The 18,223-nt window shown below is 37.4% G+C and overlaps 2 protein-coding genes across 3 annotated transcripts; one reads left to right on the plus strand and one right to left on the minus strand.

Annotated features, from left to right (window-relative positions):
- Window positions 1,968-4,220, plus strand: LOC109228003 (flotillin-like protein 3). Its single transcript, XM_019393190.1, has 3 exons — window positions 1,968-2,093; window positions 3,554-3,626; window positions 3,712-4,220. The coding sequence occupies exons 1-3, from the start codon at window positions 1,968-1,970 to the stop codon at window positions 4,218-4,220; spliced, it is 708 nt and encodes a 235-aa protein (XP_019248735.1).
- On the minus strand, window positions 4,945-17,894 carry LOC109227260 (trafficking protein particle complex II-specific subunit 120 homolog). Of its 2 annotated transcripts, none has more exons than XM_019392351.1 (10): window positions 17,342-17,894; window positions 16,000-16,206; window positions 15,694-15,876; window positions 14,288-14,397; window positions 13,178-13,246; window positions 11,788-12,073; window positions 10,811-11,103; window positions 7,673-8,550; window positions 5,835-6,743; window positions 4,945-5,564 (listed from the first exon to the last, which is right to left on the minus strand). In XM_019392351.1, exons 1-10 carry the CDS (start codon window positions 17,750-17,752, stop codon window positions 5,344-5,346), a joined length of 3,567 nt encoding a protein of 1,188 aa, XP_019247896.1. In that variant the 5' UTR covers window positions 17,753-17,894; the 3' UTR covers window positions 4,945-5,343. The 2 variants fall into 2 exon arrangements, with proteins under 2 accessions (XP_019247896.1, XP_019247897.1); XM_019392352.1 differs by having other exon boundaries at window positions 5,088-5,564; window positions 13,187-13,246; window positions 17,342-17,893.

Consider the following 18,223-nt stretch of genomic DNA (forward strand, 5'->3'; position numbering starts at 1 on the left):
CATCCACACTTCGGTTGCAAAAAGGATACAAGCACCACACAACGAAGGAACATGGTATAAGAAAACACTGAGGGAAAGACTTCACTTACGCTCATGATTCCATTTCTCCAAAAGCGGAATTTTATCCTTGGGGATGATGTCCGAGGTCCTCACTTGGATGAACCGGCTCATCCAGCCTCGATCTTTGGCCTCTTCATTGCTAGCAAAGAAGGCTTTGCTCGATCAGCATTGGAGCTTGGTTAGACCTCGGAAAAGTTGAGGCCGATATAATCGGATAAGGTGAATGAGGGTAAACTCCAGTCCCTTAGCTTTTCTAGAGAAATTACGGAGCATGATTACTATGCGCCAAAATAAGGGATGAATCTGGCCATGGGTGACTTGATATCTTTTGCAGAAATCAATCACGGGCGGATCGAGAGAGCCCAGTGTGAAGGGTAAGTGTAAACACTCAGAAACCCCTCCACGTCGATGGTGACATTCTCGTCGGGGGTCGGGATCTGCACCACAACCTTATCCCCCCAACCGCAATCTTTTTTCACGGCCTCGAGGTGTTTCTCCATTATCGAACAGATATACCTCAAGGCATGTTACATCGACCAGGAACTGCATGAGGGTTTTCTACGTCGATGTCTTTCTTTATGAGGCAGGCGATGGGAACGATCTCGTGAAGGGTCGGCGCTTTGTCACCGGCCGGATGGGAGGAAGAACCCTTTTCTTTTTGGGGAACCATTTTAGAGGTTTTTTCCATGATTTCAAGATTAAGAGATGTAGACGGTAGCGTAATGTGATGTTTTCTGGGAACTTGGCATTTTCCGACACTTAAAGGGCGGTGGAAGCAGATGATGAGAAAAAGAGATGAAGAGAAAAGAGGATCAGAGTGAATGTAATGAAGAAGTAAAGTTCCAAATTCAAATAAGGATCCCCGTACTTATAGATGAGCGGCAATGGTTCGGCGGCGTTAGTGGCCGGCCATTACTGGATTGCATTTAATATTTTTGGAAAGCAAACCGACGGGACATTTTGGTCACTTCGAGCGCCTACGTAACGGGAATGATATCATCGTCAGAGACTCCGCAAAATCGAGGTTCATATCGTTTCTTATCATCTTACTCTAAGAAACGCGGGGACTATTTTTATACGGTCAAAATCGGGTATGCCCAATTTCCCGAGCTTGAGGGGTCGCCTTAAGTCCGAGTTCAGGATGGATCAAGTTCGAGCTCGATAGACCGGGATCGAGCTCGATGTCACAGTACAAGGCTCGAAGAACCAAGTGTTCGAGGAACGTCAAAGCCTAATATGACTGGCCTCGAGATAATGTCGTTATGGATTTGTAACAGAATAGAAAGATTCTTGCCACGTCCCCAAGATCATGGCGCAAATCCCGGAATAAATTTGTACGAATCCGTATTAGACGGTTAGACAGCTGTCCAGATTCTTTACTGTAAATAGAATTGTACCTTATTTAGGGCTCCCCTATTATATAAAGGGAACCCCAATCATTTGTAAACATCATCTAATCATTGGCAAAGAATATACTCTCTTACTTCTCTCGCTCATTGTTCATCAGAATTGTCCTTTAGCTTTATTATTCTTGCTTTATTGTTCTTGATCCATCTCGAGGTCGATACTGCCTAGCAACACTGGTTTGATTTATTCATTTCTTTCATTTATACGTTATACTTCTTGATTATTCGTTAGTATTGAACTAAATCATGTATCTTTAAAACTATAAATCAAATTTAATTATTACTCGTATTTTCGAGGTAAATAATTTCAATTATTGTGTTTCTATTCATTAATAAGAAAATTAATATGTCTTTTACTTTTGAGAAATTATCTAATAACTAATAAAGATGAAAGCAACACGAAGATAATGATAATCATAACAATAAGGACGACAGCGTCGTTAACAATAGAAACAAGGATAATAGTGTATGGGTCAAAATTTCTCTAGAATATAAGTCAAAATGGCATTGGTGAAACATTCCCAGGCCGCCACGAGTCGAAGTGATCTAATCAACAATGAAGGTCGTGGTCGAAGAGTCAACAAAGATAGAAGTCGAGGAGTCGTCAATAGTCAAGGCTGGGGTCGTGTACGTTTGACAGAGTTATAATGACTAGTTTCAAGATAGGACATGAAAGAGCATATTCTAGTAGATATTCTCTGCACTTGTACTATTAAGGTTTCTAGGAATATGTTCCATATAAATAGAAAGAGACACAATGATAGGGGACATGAAATATTCATTTTGTAAAATATACTTTCGCTTCAGAGAGAGAGAGAGAGAATCTAGTCTCATCACAAGCACACAAAAATAACCTTTTCACTAAGATTCTTGCTTACACTTTTCACTCAAAGGTTTATCCATCATTCTCAATCGTTAGAAAGAATATTCATTGATCTCATCCTTTCTCGTGTGACTCCTTCGCATTTATTTACACAAATGTCATTTATTGTTGTTCATCACTATTTAATGCGACATTACTTCTATTTGGGTTCTTAAATAGTGATTGTTGTGCACCGTCATAGCTTTAGGAACAGATCTGCACTCTATTTATCACACTACCGAGAATTTCTTTTTAGAATATTATTATTAACCAAGATTAATCCTCATCTATATAAATCTAATTTGTTGAACCAAAATCTATATTTTTGGTCAAACAAATAATAATGATTATTGATGACGATAATGAAAAAATTAAAATATTAACAGACAAATGAAGCATTTGGGGATGATTGAAAATCTTGAGTTCTCTAATTTGTCTAATATCTCATCTTTTGTATAGACAATCCAAGGCAAATTAAGCAAAATTTCTTTGAGTATACTTACTGAAACTAAATCCTCATGTGCTTTTCCTTGAATAAGGAATCTATAAATTGTTAGCCTACAGAAAGTTAGATGAGAAAATATATTTTATAAAGCATAATTAATCCTTAGAAGAGTAAGTCGTCAACTACGTCAAGGGGAATTTATGAGTACGCAGGGGACAGAGAAGGAGACTGGGTCAGTGCAATAATAGTTCTCTCGATATGGTAATGGTGTATATAGTTTACTTTGTCAATCATAATTTTTTCTCTCTTTCTTTTTCCTCTTCCTCTTTTAAAAAAAATTATTTTAATTACATCAGAGAAACGGGAGAGAAGAAAGGAAGGATAAGCAAAGGTAATACAAGTTGAATCCACAAAACTATCGGGTGTGTGTGCCTGTGTGGTATGGTTAAAATTACTTTACTCTTAACCTAAGGTTTCAAATTCAAGTCTTAGGAGTGGAGAACGTTTTGTCAAGGAGCAGCAAAATTGTGTTAGTCGGGCCAGTATATTTGGGACACTGAATGGTTAAACAGGAAATACACATAGAGAGTTGAGTAATCTCACTAATACTATTAACCGATTAGTCTTGGTAATATATAACTACTACGTCGACCACGATTAATATATCAAAAGATAACCTACTCATTAGGTTACCACGCAATTTACACTTTTTCCTAATGTTGATAATATCCAAAATTGCTATGAAACTGTAGTACAGCTTAATTAATTGTTATTTTGAAGATCGTTTTCAAGCGCCATATACTGCCCCTCCATAAAGAAATATCACATTCAAAGTACCTCGCATTTTCTGCTTGTAAGAAATATCACAGTCAGTGCATAAAACTAAAAAGAAAAAAAAAGCCGAAACTATGAAGCTTCTAATGCCTCATTTTCTAAAGGTCCAAGAGGCAAATTGGGAGCTCTACAAGAAACAAAAAGAAGCAGAAGCATATATCTCTATGAAAAGGAGAAAGAAGCAGCAGCACAGAAAGCAATTGCAGAAGCTGATTTCTACAGTCGTAAACAGATCATTGATGGAGATTTATATGCAAAAATGAAGGAAGCAGAAGGACTTAAAGCTCTAGCAGAAGCTCAAGGCACCTATTTGCACTCTCTCTTAGAAGCTTTGGGTGGAAACTATGGTGCTCTAAGGGATTACTTAATGATAAGTGGTGGAATGTTTCAAGAACTTGCCAAGATTAATGCTGAGGCTATCCATGGCCTACAACCCAAAATCAGCATTTGGACAAATGGAGGATCTGAGGCAGCAGCAGGAGGTGGAAATGCCTTAAAAGAAGTTGCTGGCATCTACAAAACATTGCCACCATTGTTCAAGACTGTTCAAGAACAGACTGGAATGTTGCCACCTTCATGGATGGGCACCATGACTAATGACACTAGTCAATGACTCTTGTTCTCTTCGACCAATAATGTAATGATCACAATGCCACACTTCTGCTATTTTGTACAAATAAGAACCCCACGGGAATGGTCTGCTAGATTAGTGCTAGTGCATGTGACTTGAGGCTTGCTCAGTGAGGCACATCTACTTCTAAGCAGCAGGCCAAAAGTTTGAGTCCTGAGCGGATGATTGTTGAACTTAAGGAAGTTCAATGGCTTCCATTTTTCTATATCTCTTTCATACATGTTAGGGATCTTTTTTAATTACGCATCTTTGATCTGCTTTTCCAATCAAATTATTTACTAGTCGAGCTCAGCAACGTCAAATGAATGACTATTAGAACATGAAAGACGGCGGAATATAAAATGAGACCTGGCAAACTATTTCACTGCCTTGAGGTGAAGCACAAAGAATTAAGTTGTGATTTAGAATTTTTTTTTGTTTAAACATCAGAAATAAACAGAACTGAAAATGAAAAAAAGGCCCCGAAATTTCACTGTCACAGCCAGCTTACAGCACTGATAATTGGATTTAAAAGAACAAAAGAAGATGTAAATCATACCCTTTCCCCAAAAAAATAAAAGAAAAAAGGAATATGTGTGCTAAAATAGAGATAGAACGTGCGCAACTCTAGAACAAACTCATTAAAAAAGGAGTAAGAAGAAAAAGGATATGCATTAAAAAATCATGAAATTGAAACAAATTTGATGGTCCAAAAATCAATAGAATCTGTGGGATCAAAGCGGAAATTCATGGTACCACGTACACTCATTAGTGCCCCACTCCAAAAGACAAAATGAACAACTAGCGCACAGTTCACAGTAGAAGCGTCCACTTTAAGACCATTAAAAAAATTCATAGGCAACAAAATCATAAAGCTCTAAACTGCAGGGAAAAATGTCCAGCTGTTCAGTGTCCGGTACAGTTTTACAATCGCTGTACAGGGAATCCTATTGTAGATCAATTGAAAACTGAGTGATACAGTTTTCTCCTAAGCACAATGAAAATCCATAAATAGGAATGACGAGAAATGCCAAGTACAAATAACAAGGTATACTCTACATATAGTTATGGCTCACGATGGCAAATTCACCTGGTTTAGTAAAGGATAGACACTTCAACAAGGACATCAGATAGTCCCCTCCACTCGGATATGGAATGGTGGCCCGCGACAAAATATGGACTCATCGCATGAATTAGCTCTTGCTCTGGCTCGCAGCATTTCATTAGCATCATCGATCACAGCAGCAGCTAATAGTGTGTACTCACCAGGAACCAGGAAATACAAGGAGAACGAATGTCTATATTCCTTCAGTGGAGGTACCTCCATGGTGACACCACTGAGAACACCTAAAAAAGATCAAGAAACCATACACATATCAGATCAAGAGTTATATAGGCCTTCATTTGCAAATCATGTGTATAGTTGCTCTCTTAATTTTTGTAGAGTGAAGGCAGCATTCATAAAAAAAACAAGGCAGATAATGAAAACTTTCCTCATTGATGGGACTACTCAAAAATAATTACATAAGTTACTGAAATAGCACTATAAACTACAGTGGTAGTTCAACTTAAATAAGAACATGGAAAAGGGAGAGAAGTAATGTTTTAGACTAGCACCTGCCCATAACACTGTCGCTTTATCACCCTCGACGCAGTTCTCCCCAGCTATATCTCTGCATGTGATGCTAAGACTGACTTTAATCATTTCCTTGGTATTATTGCGTACCAGCACTTCTATCGGTGTCATGTCATGAGCTCTTAATGAACCTTTACGTGTACCCTGAATATCAGATTCTTCATCCAAATTAAGTTCAGAAAATTCTTGTAAAGTATTTTTGCCACACCTAAACCCAAAGGTCAATGGATCTGGTAGTAGTACATCCATCATGGATGATTGTAAGGCAGCCTGTATTGCATCTTTTATGTTTAGTTCTCCTGAATTGTTTCGGCCGGATTGCCACCTGACTTTGATTCTAGAGATTAAATTCTTGATGGAAGCATTAAGTTCAGCTTTGCTACTTTTCTCCGAGAAGCTCGATCTTCTACTAGTGGTCCCATTCATTTGGGACTCCTTAACCAGGAAAGAACCATCAAGAACAGGTAACTTAAAATGTTCTAATGGTATTAACACCCTGGCAGTGTAATCTCGGTCAATCCTAGTTTTGGGATAATCATACTCAGGATTCTCCTCATCGTTAGAATCCTCCATATTAACAGACACGCCAATCTCAAAGACAACATCAGTTGGATTGGATAACTCCAGCTCGAGGAAGCGCAGGCCCCAACTTCCTCTGTAAGGATCAATTTTCATGAACCTATCAGTACGAGGGGATTCTACGGTGGAGCTGGTTTCCACTTGAATTTTTGAATGATTATCCCCCACGTGAGCAGGGATCTCCATAGATAACAAACGAGCTTTCACAAGAGATAAACCCTGCAAAACACATATGTTCAGGGGAACGACCAAGCGCCTACCAGGAGGAACAGATCCATTTGTTGATGCATCTCCAGAATAAGCAACTGGACCTGATAAGAGAAGCAGATCAGTCACTATAGAAAGATTTTCATGAAACCCAACTCCAAATACCAGTTAGAGAATCTAAATAACCAGGATGAGCTAGTGAACAACAAGAGTAGCAGATCATTAAACAAAACAAAAAGACATGAAATCCAACTGAATACAATCAGAGAACCCAAAAATTAATAAATAATAATGAAATATTGGCAGGTAAACAATAGTCTAAATCATGAACAAGCATGAAGCTATTACATTTCTTGCTACCCATTTCTCTTTCGACTGCTTCTATAGCTGAAACTTGACAGGATGCCGGTGCAACCAACAGAAACAAAACGAAAACAATTAAAATCTCATCCCACGTAGCACACTTTCTCTTACTAAACCTCCTTGGCATGCAATCATGTCATGACCAACTAATTGACGTTCTACACTTCCATCATTTTACATGGTCTCCTAGCATTGTGCAGAAATATTCTCCGTATACTCATAGAGTAATTTCTGTTTTATGTTCCCAATTTTACGACCCAATTTTTGATTTGGTCCCTAACATTTGATCTCTCTCAATTGTATCCTAAAGGAATATGATCCCTCTTATGTTGGTGCAGAAGATCACTACCAGTCTGACCCTTTCACATTGCAAAAGTGGCTATGCACAAAATAAAAAGAATAGTGGCGCTAACCTCCATATCCAAATCCACACGCAGTGGTGTAAGTGCTAACTCATATGGAAAAGAAGGGGAAAAAAAGGGACCATGCATAATGGTGCGGAAAGCAACACAAAAAAGAGGGGCTCCAAGAGAACACAGAGATTTTCCATCTGGTTGCACTGACATATGTCCATATCATAAATCCAGGATGCAGCATCGAAGTTCAACGATAATGCTTCATTTTCCTAGTCTATCGCATACCTTGGAACAATCAGAAGTTGAATGCTTACCTGCATAGTGGATCAGCAGCACAGGGCTGCTTCCATCCTTGAGTTGCCTCCCAGTGCTTCCAGATATGTTCTTGCCAGGTGCAGCATCCAGATCCGAAAGTCCAAGCTGCCAAGCCTTTAAGGTGACAGGTATTCTCACTTCAGCACCGGGCTTCAAAGGAAGGGAAGACTTCAAGGTTTCATAAGCAATTGACTGGATAGAGTCTTGATTTTTTCCAGATAATGAGATGTGGGCTTGCTCAATTGGCACGGTGCCGGCATTTGCCAAACTTATCTGCACTTCACGAATCTCGCCTTCATATAAAATTATAGCACCATCACTACCCACAACACGTGATATAAGCAATGGCAAAGGTGGAACCACTGAAATATTTGGAACCGTAACATTTTTCAACTTTGGTGACCCACAACAGCGGAAAGGATCAGACAGCACAAGTCCTTGAGCCGCTCCCACGAGAAGATTATCCACATCCTTAAAATAATGTTCAGTGATAACACCAAAACAATGAACAATACATCCCGGAATTTTCAGTGAACCTACTTCGGTAGGAATTCCAGCTAATGCAATCACTTTGGAAGAATTAGGAGGCAGACTAACACTGATGGGAAAAGCATCAAAATTCCCCGAATGCACAGATAGATATATACTATCTACCTTCAAATCAAAGCCACAAGGATTTGCCAACTCCACCAACACTTGTACTGCTTCACCTCCAACCCATATAAGCTCCTGCTTACTGCTTTGATTCGCCTCCCCTTTGCTGAAAGGTGTATAAATAAAAGGTCCTGAAGGAGCAGCCCCTGCCCACCAATCATCTCTCCCATGATTACGTTTTACTATGTCCTGTTGGGAGGAATGAAGTGGAAAAGAATGCAACCTGGGAGCATTTATATAGAGAAAGGATAATTAGGCTTCTCAATCAAAATTGATCTGAAAATAAGTCATAGATTGCAGACACCATAAAGTTCAAAACGGTTTCAGTACGCGGAAAAATTATTCCAAACTGCAAAATAATAATTGTAAATACGAGAAAACTAAGAATGAATTGGATGGAGTAATATTTACTGCTTTCTGAGGAGACTAAAAAGTTTCAAACAATTATTCGCAGGTGTTCCGCCATTAGTAATATTGTAATAGTAGAGTGAGATATGGGCACACATCAAAGGAATAGTTTTATGATAAAAAAAGGTTATATTTATGGCACATTACAATTTTTCTGATTTTTTATGAGCTTCAGTTAAGTACACTCCTAGTTATATGCTGAAGAAATGGTTAACACAAGGATTGGCCTTAAAAACAGTCAATTTGAGCATCTTACACGCCTGAGCTAGTTAGCAGTGTGTAACAATAGATCCTGAAGTAACACCAGCATTGTCAATCTACCTCTGATTCAACTTAGAACAAGTATCTAACTCCAAATTTTATGTACAGATGCATGTTTGCTTGGATTATAAACCGAAAAGAATAAAGAGTGGAGGGCACCAAAGGCAACTACCATACAACTAGATATTTCTAAAATTGCTAGCTCTGATCATTTACTCCACCTATTCCTCCTTTGATCATCTCATACACAATAAAAGATGGTATAAGAAGAACAGAATACTTTTAGTGTCTAGTGAAGTGCAACATAAGCAACCCAGGACTAGAATAACCAAATAGGAAACTGGGAAAGCAAACCATATCAAAAGATCCAGGAAGACTATCAAAAGATAGCCTTTATAGTTCGCTTCATCCTTTTTTTCATCAGAGATACTAAAATGGTCAAAAAATGATAAACCTATGTCTGACACTACCAGGATAAAGCTAGACATATCTCTGGGAATTTCTTCACCAAAAAGCCGTCCTCAACATAAACATGAAGTCACAACTCAGCTGATCTCCCAGCTCTTATTTTCTGTTGATATATCTCATATCAGTTCCTAGTCTCCACTTATAGTCACCAGGAATAAGAAAATAGCTGCTATGGATAATTAGGTTAACTACTCTTCCCTGATAGTCTGCCTTTCAAACTTCCTCACTCCACTTGGGCACAGGAAGAGTCCACCGCTAGAATATAACTTAAATCATTCATCAGCTGCTGGTGGTCTTAGCACATTCAAGTCAGTGAAATCTCTTTAATGATTCCCATCATGTTTTTTGGGTAAACAATTCAAATAATATTCTTTCATGTCACACTGAGACGGTATCAACTTTACGTAGGTATAGCATTAATACAACAACAAAATGCCTCAGTCCCAAACAAGTTGGGTAAGCTATATGAATCCTCACTGACCATATTCTCTGTTAAATTCATCTCAGGCCAACATTTATAATATCAATCCAGCTATCTATACAAAGAGGAATGTTTACTTGATACCAAAAATATAAAGAAGAATTAACTTAAATAGCTGCCCCTCCAACCGCTTAAACTAAAAATAATTGGCGGATGTATAATATATGTATAGTTCTTATATCATATGCATATAACCGTGTATAATCAGTATAATCTAAGTATACCTGCTAGAAAAAGTAAACAGTAAATCCGACCAGCTATTTATGTAAAGATCTTAAATAATGAATCAAATTAAAACCTTCTTTTAATACGTTAGAGACATGACTTTAAAGAAAATTATATAAGAAACCCTTGTTCTTTTGCAACGTCATATTACACCAAAAAGGTAAATGCAAAATGATATGAAGATTAGCCATCCACCAATGATATATTGTACAAGGAGCCCAAGCTTCCTCACCTGGCGGCTGGCACATGACAATCTGTCCCTTAGAATGGCAATATCACCACAATATTCCAGCCCCAGGTAAAAACTATAGAATGAACTTTTAAGATGTGCCATCTTATATCTATGAAATACGAAGCGCAAAACAAGGTGATTTACATGGTTTTCCATGTAAATATTTGGAACTACACAGTTCATGGTCCTAACCGGAAAATAGAGTGTTAAAGCATAAGATACCATTTTCGTATATCCCTTCCCCAATAAATGAGAAAAAGAAGATTGCCAGCTTTGAGGGAAGATGAGAGTAAAGAACATATGAGCTGAAACATTTGCTTATTTATGAAGAGAATGACTAATCTAAACACTGAAGAATATAAGAATCTCCATCACATCAGAAGCATTATCATATTTCACAAGCAATACCTTATAAAAGGTAAGGCCGGATCAGCACAGCGAGTTCCTGAAGGAAGTCTCTCTGATGCATTTGAAAGTGCACTTGCAAGACCATTTTGCCCAGCAGGTGTAATAAGAGGATAATAGGACCTAAGAAGACGTGCTGCTGCACTCCATGCAGTAAGAGGATCTCCACCACGAACAGCTGATAGAAGTATTTCCCTCAGCACAACCATTTGAATGCTACTCCATTGAGATTCAAATAGTGAGACTATCCAATTGTGATGCGCTTTTCCACCATCGGCATGATTTTGTCCATTTTCCTTCATAAATAATGTAAAGAAGTAGAAGACAAAAGTTAAGTCTTTAATAGACACCAGCATGAGTTAAACGAAACCATGATGGATACACCTCGTGACCCATTCACCTTGCATGTGTTTTGACTCAAAAATCGAATGTAATATTCATCAGTAAACATACTTTGGCGCAATATAGTGTAGTGCTAGTAAATTAAATCTAACCAGATGGTTATTCAATGACTTTCGATTGCTTTTTCTTTCTATTCGTCTGGAAACCTAGAAGCTCCTACTGATGAATAAAATATATCAGTTTCTTTCTCATTCCCATTGCCAAGATTATTAAATAACTACAAGTGGTGACAGACCTATATTCAGTCTTCAGTTCATCATTAGAGATGCAAATTTCATAAGCCTGAGGAGACAGTTTATTGGAAAAGTAATGAAGAGTTTGTATGACCATTTATATCTGATGTATGTGAACAAAAGAAGTTACCAAACCACACAGTAGAAATGTTTTTGCTTCTTTAAAAACAGTACAATGAAGGACGTCATGCTTTCTGCCCTTCCCCTCCCCCCTCCCCTCTTCCCAACCCCTCCCTTCCCCCTTAGATGACCTCAGGGGCAGGGCTATAGGGTGCCACTCAAAACGAAGCCTGCATGTAATCTGTTCGCTTGCATCATGAAGAACAATATGGATTTTTGAGTCACCTGATAAAGAGCATGGTCAGTGGAGGCTCTACTTTGAACACGATAAGCTTTTGTGGTCATTGCCAGTACTTGCATTGAACTGATTGCAGCCAATCGATTCTCTTGTTGCAAGTATAGCTGAGCCACCTGCCTTGAGAAAAAAGCAGCCTTTCGGTGATAACCTAGAGTCCCAAAGAGGCGAGCTATTTCAATGTATAATATCAATCTGTCACTAGCATCAATCAAAGATTTTGCTCCATCAGCGGCTGCTGTCAACAAATCAACCACTTCTTTGGCCAGCTCCTTCCTGCCAAACCAATAAGAACAAATAACGAGGAAAGTAAACTTCAAAAACTGCTCAAGAAGGAGGAGATCACAGAAGTAATCCTACATCTAAGTAATATTACACCAAAATCTTCAGATTTCTCAAATAGTTTGATACGGACTGAAGAAAAGATCCGCATATTGAAAAACAGTGGTATTATTGACTTCTCTTGTATGAACTACAGCGGATAAACAAAAGATAAATTGAAGGCATTATTGAACAGATGAAGCTACTTGTATGTTGCAGATTTTAGATACTGATATTCATGCAACCAATTTACCATCAATTTGAACTTTTTTTATGAAGGCAATTGATCTGAATTCAGCTACACAACTTTATTATTTCTCGTTTTCTACTCAAACCATAACTTTTGAGGAGCATATTAGTGTAGCCTGAATGCAATAAGTAGCCTAGATTAACCAGATAAGACAGCATGCTAGATGAATACCAAACATACTGTTTGCTAAATGTGGGAATTTTTTTTTGGTCCACTGTTCATCAACCTTATCTTCTGCACTACACTGCCCTGCACCCCACCCCCACCCCACCTTTTGGAGGGGAGTATGGTCATACTGCCATAGTCCGTAAGTCAAGTAAATCATCAGTACCACCATGTTTAATTAAATCCCACAAATTATTCAGCCCATGACCAAATATATACAGCAATGAGTACAGGTGAGCTAATGATATGAATTGCAATCAAGCTAGCAAGCAAAACTAGTTGCGACATTTTCGCTTGAATGGAGTCGACTGATATCTGACCAATTTCCCTTTTTCTATGACAAGTGCTAATGCTCGAAAAGAGCTACTGATGATTGTTTGGACAAACATGTTCTTTTTGTGTGTGAGCAATTTCAATTTTGTGTTATACTTTACAATTTAGTTCATAATTTACAAAATGGGAATTAAGAAACAGAAATAAATCTTAATTGAACATATAAGTATGTCAGAAAGGCAACCAACAGATAGAACACATCAAGTTTTACAGTCTAGCTACATTTCATTATTAAACTGGTTTTTATCAGAAAGGAACATAACTAAACCGGTATTGAAAAAGATCATTCTGGAATTATATTTTGTCTTTACCAAGAGTACCTGCAGAGATATCGTGCTAATTTGAGAGTAGCCTCGAGCTCGAAACTTAGAGGAGAAACTCTACACCAAAAACAACAGAAATAATTATATATGCTGAATTTGATAATAAACAGAGATTTGGATTAAGCAATATCGTACATGCAGTAGGAAAATCACCTAGTTTATACCACAAAGAAAATACGAGAAATTAGATCCATTTTGAACACATACTAAAATGAGCTCAGCCAGCAGCCACAACTGAGCCATAAGGAGACATGGCTCGGCAATGGTTCTATGTTGTATCTGAGCAACTTAAATGGTTAAACATTTCAGATATAGGATGAATATCCATATCACTACTCTTATGTCATGCTAAGTGTTTGTTATCGACAAAAGGCTCTCAATTCAAGTTTTTTCTCCAATATCGCAAGGTGAAACATCCCCTCACATCCTCTGGACAATGCTTGTGCTTTGCCCCACAGAGACATAGTTTTCCTCACATATTCAGTCATGAAAGTTTACTGGAATCAGTCTCCAACTATTGGTTCGTTCTACTGACCTGCCAAAGTTCTTCAACATGCAAACTTAAGTTAGGTTTCACAAAAACTTCTCCTGCATCATAGAGTTCTAAACTTTTGAACAAGTGACTAAGTTGTTCTGTGAAGCTCAACAAACTTCTACAGATTTAATCTGTTAAATTTCTGAAAAAAGAAGGCTTCGACACTAACTCATTTTGTGAACAAAACAATAGACACTTTTGAAATAACTGCCCCACCAAAAGTAAGCAACTTAGCCTTTTTACTTTACTTTCCGAGGACTTGCAGGTTCCTAGCATAATGATTAAGACATATTCATATTCCAGGAATCCTGGACTAAGAACTATGAAAATTAAGATGGAAATGTAATCTTAAGTCCATTTTTATTCTCTCTCGGGCATAGCAAAAGACCAGAAGTGTCCCAAGGAAGATAGTACTAATCCCCTCAAACTCTTATGCACAAATCAGCAAGAAAAAGAAGCTAAATCCAACTTATACACCCAATGATTATTACTAAATTCGTGATATAGGTGCTTATGTAACTACAGCTACAGTAAAGACTAAAGACTGAAAGACAGACATATACCTTTGAGCATTGTCTTGAATAAATGACTTTCTGTAATGCAAAATGACACTATTGTAACGGTATTTGACCTCATCATCTAGAACTTGATCCCTCTGGCCCATTTGATCTATCTAATCATCATAATAATAACCAATTAGATTCAACCAAGGAGATAAAGGTAAAAATTTGTGACTTAAGAATGAACAAACTCTTGAGAAGAAATTGCCAAAATGGCAACACAAGATACATACACCAACTCTGTAATAAGTACTAACATTCTTGTGGTCTTAATATCCGCAATATTTCCTCCTTTTACACCATAAGTTAGCAATTTTCCCTTTTAGTTCAAGTTTTATGTGCCTGTCTCTTTTACATCAAGGTAATAGCAGCATCATTAGATTCTCTACAGTAAACACAAAACAGGTTTGAAGACATTAACCTTGGAACAGTTTTAGCATCCCATGCATTTGCTAGTCTCAAAGTTTATCTCTTCCTTTCTCAGTCCTTAGCAACCATGTTTCCAGCATCATTTTATAACTGTCCTCCACCACCCCAAAAAATCAAAAATAAAACAAACACATAAAGGTCTACATCGATCCATTTTTATTTTAGTTTTTTTAAAAGGTAAATATTTTTTATTAATGGAAAAATCTCCTGTATACAAGCAGTATACTGAAAAGTAGAGATTCTACGGAGATCTACATACATCAATAAACCACATGCACACGCTGAAATGCCTTCAATTCAGAACCAGTGTATGTTTGCAACACTTATCAGGAGCTATATGCAGGTAATATTGTTGATAAACCTAACTGATTGCCATTTCAATTACAATGCATGGCTGAACGCAGAACCTATTAGTATTAATTAGACATAAGGAAAAACACTGTTCGAATACATAGCATACTCCCCTTTTAATGGTGTCCTCTCAAATTCATACAACAAAATTTTGTGCCCCCTTCTTAGACAGTAGTTTGGGACAGTACTGAGGCCTAGTTGTAGTTTTGTTGTTGTTTTCTTAGACAGTATTCGACAGTTTATCTCTGTAGCGAAAAAGGCACTTGTGGTCACTAGAAGCAAATACAATTTTGAGAATGACTAAAAGGTTTCATAACAAAAAATGTAAAACGAAAAAGCAATAAGAATTTAAAAGGACTACATGCATGGCATCATTGATAGAGACTTACAAAGTCCAATGCACTTAAGCACAGTGATGATAAAATAAATCAACAATTGTATATGTGATTACAGATGTCAAATATGGTCTTCAACTCCAACCATTATCAAATATATGGTTTCCAACTCCAAAATGCAGTCTAGCATGTACAGCTTATATTAGATGATTGTCGAGCAATGACTTCTCTTGGCTACTTAAGAAAATTTCTTATAAGATGCACGGGCATCAATGAAAGTCTGTTCTAACTTACCAACAATGCACAAACACTGCCTTCCATTGCCCCAGCATACCAGAAGAAGTCCCCAGTCAATCTAGCAAGTTCCAATGAAGTTGAATAATGAGCATTAGCATCAACAGGTGACCCTGCCAAGAGACAGTAATCGCCAATAGTTTTTTGGGCCCGGCCCAGTCTTCGTTTCTTAGCCTTGATGACCTATAAGGTTCTCCAATGCAGATCGAGAAGTTAATAATTTAAATGGTAATGAAAGCCTACCACATCCAGAAACTAAACCAGATAAGTATAGAAATAAATCATTAAAACACCTAAAATATGAACCTCCTCTGAGCTAAGACTGGCTTGAGAATCTAAAGGTGTCTTCAAAATAGTTCCACCAGACTCTGCTTGAAGAACTGATTTCTCAAATTCCATCAACAATGAGGCAGCAATATCTTGCATCATAGTTTGCAAGTGGAATTCCTGAGTTTGCCGATCAGCAGGGGGAAACAAAATTAAGTTGCTCCCTTTGAAGCTTTCATCCTCTAGCTGCACAAAAAATGCAGTTTAGGCATGTCAAGTGTGCACGAAAAGAACAAACTTGAAAACAAGGACACACCAAAGAAGGTATCAAGAGAACAATCTAGACTATCAGCATTTTAAATATTCAAAAAGAAAACCATGCAAGAATACAATTATTTGTGGCTTTCAAAAACCTAGCCTTCAAAAGAGTGTACAGACACAGACACATGTATATTTTCTAATATGTTCTTTTTTGCCAGGAAGCTTTTTAGAAGAAACATATATTTTCAAAAATCCTTAAATTGTCTTAAAAGACATATTACTACGTAATACGTATCTGAATACAATGAGCCCGAATAGAGCGGAAAGTACACAGAGCATTCATATCGCTTACCCCAATTAGTTTGGGATAGTGGAGCAGTTGATTGATTGATTCTTGTAGTAAAACGAAGAGGCTTGTCATATAGTACGCATAGAAGGAACTTCTATTTCTTTTTTCTTCTCTTTTTTAGTACAAAGAGTAGAACAATGAAGTATCTGTAGTCTGCTGCACAAAGGAGTAAATGGTTTGCTAGCGTATGATCCTCAAAGTACTAGAGCAGTGATCATTGTTAACTTGATAAAATTTTCTCTAAGTCGATTTCATTACTATGACAAATTGCAATGGTCGCGGGGATACTCATTTCCATATCTATCTATCAATCAATCAATCAGCTATGCATCAATCCCAAAAAAAGTTGAGTTGAAGTTGATTAATCATCTATATGACTATATCCATTCCGCTCTATTCAGGTGATCAGGTCCAATCTCTACCAATAATAAAACATTTCCAACTATAAACTATGAAACAAAGAAAAAAATACAGAGTTAGAATCTAAGAATAACTAGGGCAAAACACAAAGCAGCCCCGAACAACTGAAAGGATACAAATAATTCATATAACTGACATGACTAATTAGACTTCAGGCATATTTGATCAAATTGAAAAAGAAGAGAGCAACAAAGTATCTAAAGTTTGCTGCACAATTGGAGTAAATACCTTGCTAGATAAGTATAAATATATCCGAATTTAACTTTTTATATGCTAGATTCTACTGTGTTATCAACTAATCAAATATCAAACAGTTCCTACAAAATCAAAGAAGACAGAGAAAATTAGAACCTGAGAATCGCCGGGGCAAAAAGCGAAGCAACGTTGAACAACTGAAGAAGAGTAACTCTTACAGGCGGTGACAAACTGATCCATGACAGAATGTAGATCAGGGGAAGAAGGACAGTGACAAATGCCTATAACAGCGAAGATCTTCCGGTTCGATTGGAAGTCTTCCCAAGGACTAGCCGGTGAACCGCCGACCATGAATTTGAACCGGAGGCTACCGGAATCCCAAGGTTGATGAGCGAATGGAGATTTTTGATGTTCTGTGTAGAATGAACTGATAGAAGATAATGATACTGTGTAGTGACGGACTAGCATAGAAGTGTAGTCGCGGAATAAAGGGATTGTAATGGATCCGATAGGTAGAACTGCTACTCGGATCATACAGCTTGTTTCAATGCTCACGTCGGGTTCCATTTCGGAGTCTGCCGGAAAATGATCGCCGGAGAAGGGGGAAATGGAGGAAGTGGAGATGAGCTGCTCCGGCGAAGCGGTTGTAGATCAGAATTTAAGCATACGACGATTTATTTGAGAAATTTTTCCCAAAATATACTTTTGACTGCCACTATGCGCGGTATAAGTTGATTTAGAATTACAGTTATCTGATGAGTTTCTTTTTTTATGGGGGGTAATTAAATATTATTCACAATTGAAAAGGAAAATATTAAACTTTTTCAATACCAGTTGATTTGATATTTTTGTGACTTTGCTTATCAATAGTAAACTTAAAATTTTCGAATTGATGGACTATATTAATCTTAGATACCTAAAAATTACACAAAATCTGAAAAATGTTACATTTTTTGTCATATCAAAATTGCTCACGAATAATTTAAAAATATATATAAATTTTAAAGTTCAATTTTTTTGAATATCAAGAAAGGAAAG

Source organism: Nicotiana attenuata, chromosome 6 (assembly GCF_001879085.1).
Source record: "Nicotiana attenuata strain UT chromosome 6, NIATTr2, whole genome shotgun sequence".
NCBI classification, from domain to species: Eukaryota; Viridiplantae; Streptophyta; class Magnoliopsida; order Solanales; family Solanaceae; genus Nicotiana; species Nicotiana attenuata.

What these genes read in the sequence shown, in the direction of transcription:
- LOC109228003 (XM_019393190.1), top strand. Translation starts at nt 1,968, where the DNA reads ATGGCATTGGTGAAACATTCCCAGGCCGCCACGAGTCGAAGTGATCTA. An exon ending in ATAGTCAAGGCTGGGGTCGT is followed by an intron (nt 2,094 to 3,553) that starts GTACGTTTGACA and finishes GTTATTTTGAAG; the next exon opens with ATCGTTTTCAAGCGCCATAT. An exon ending in GTACCTCGCATTTTCTGCTT is followed by an intron (nt 3,627 to 3,711) that starts GTAAGAAATATC and finishes CATTTTCTAAAG; the next exon opens with GTCCAAGAGGCAAATTGGGA.
- LOC109227260 (XM_019392351.1), bottom strand. Translation starts at nt 17,752, where the DNA reads ATGGAACCCGACGTGAGCATTGAAACAAGCTGTATGATCCGAGTAGCA. An exon ending in TTTGCCCCGGCGATTCTCAG is followed by an intron (nt 16,207 to 17,341) that starts GTTCTAATTTTC and finishes TTTTTTGTGCAG; the next exon opens with CTAGAGGATGAAAGCTTCAA. An exon ending in CCGGCCTTACCTTTTATAAG is followed by an intron (nt 8,551 to 10,810) that starts GTATTGCTTGTG and finishes AAATGCTCCCAG; the next exon opens with GTTGCATTCTTTTCCACTTC.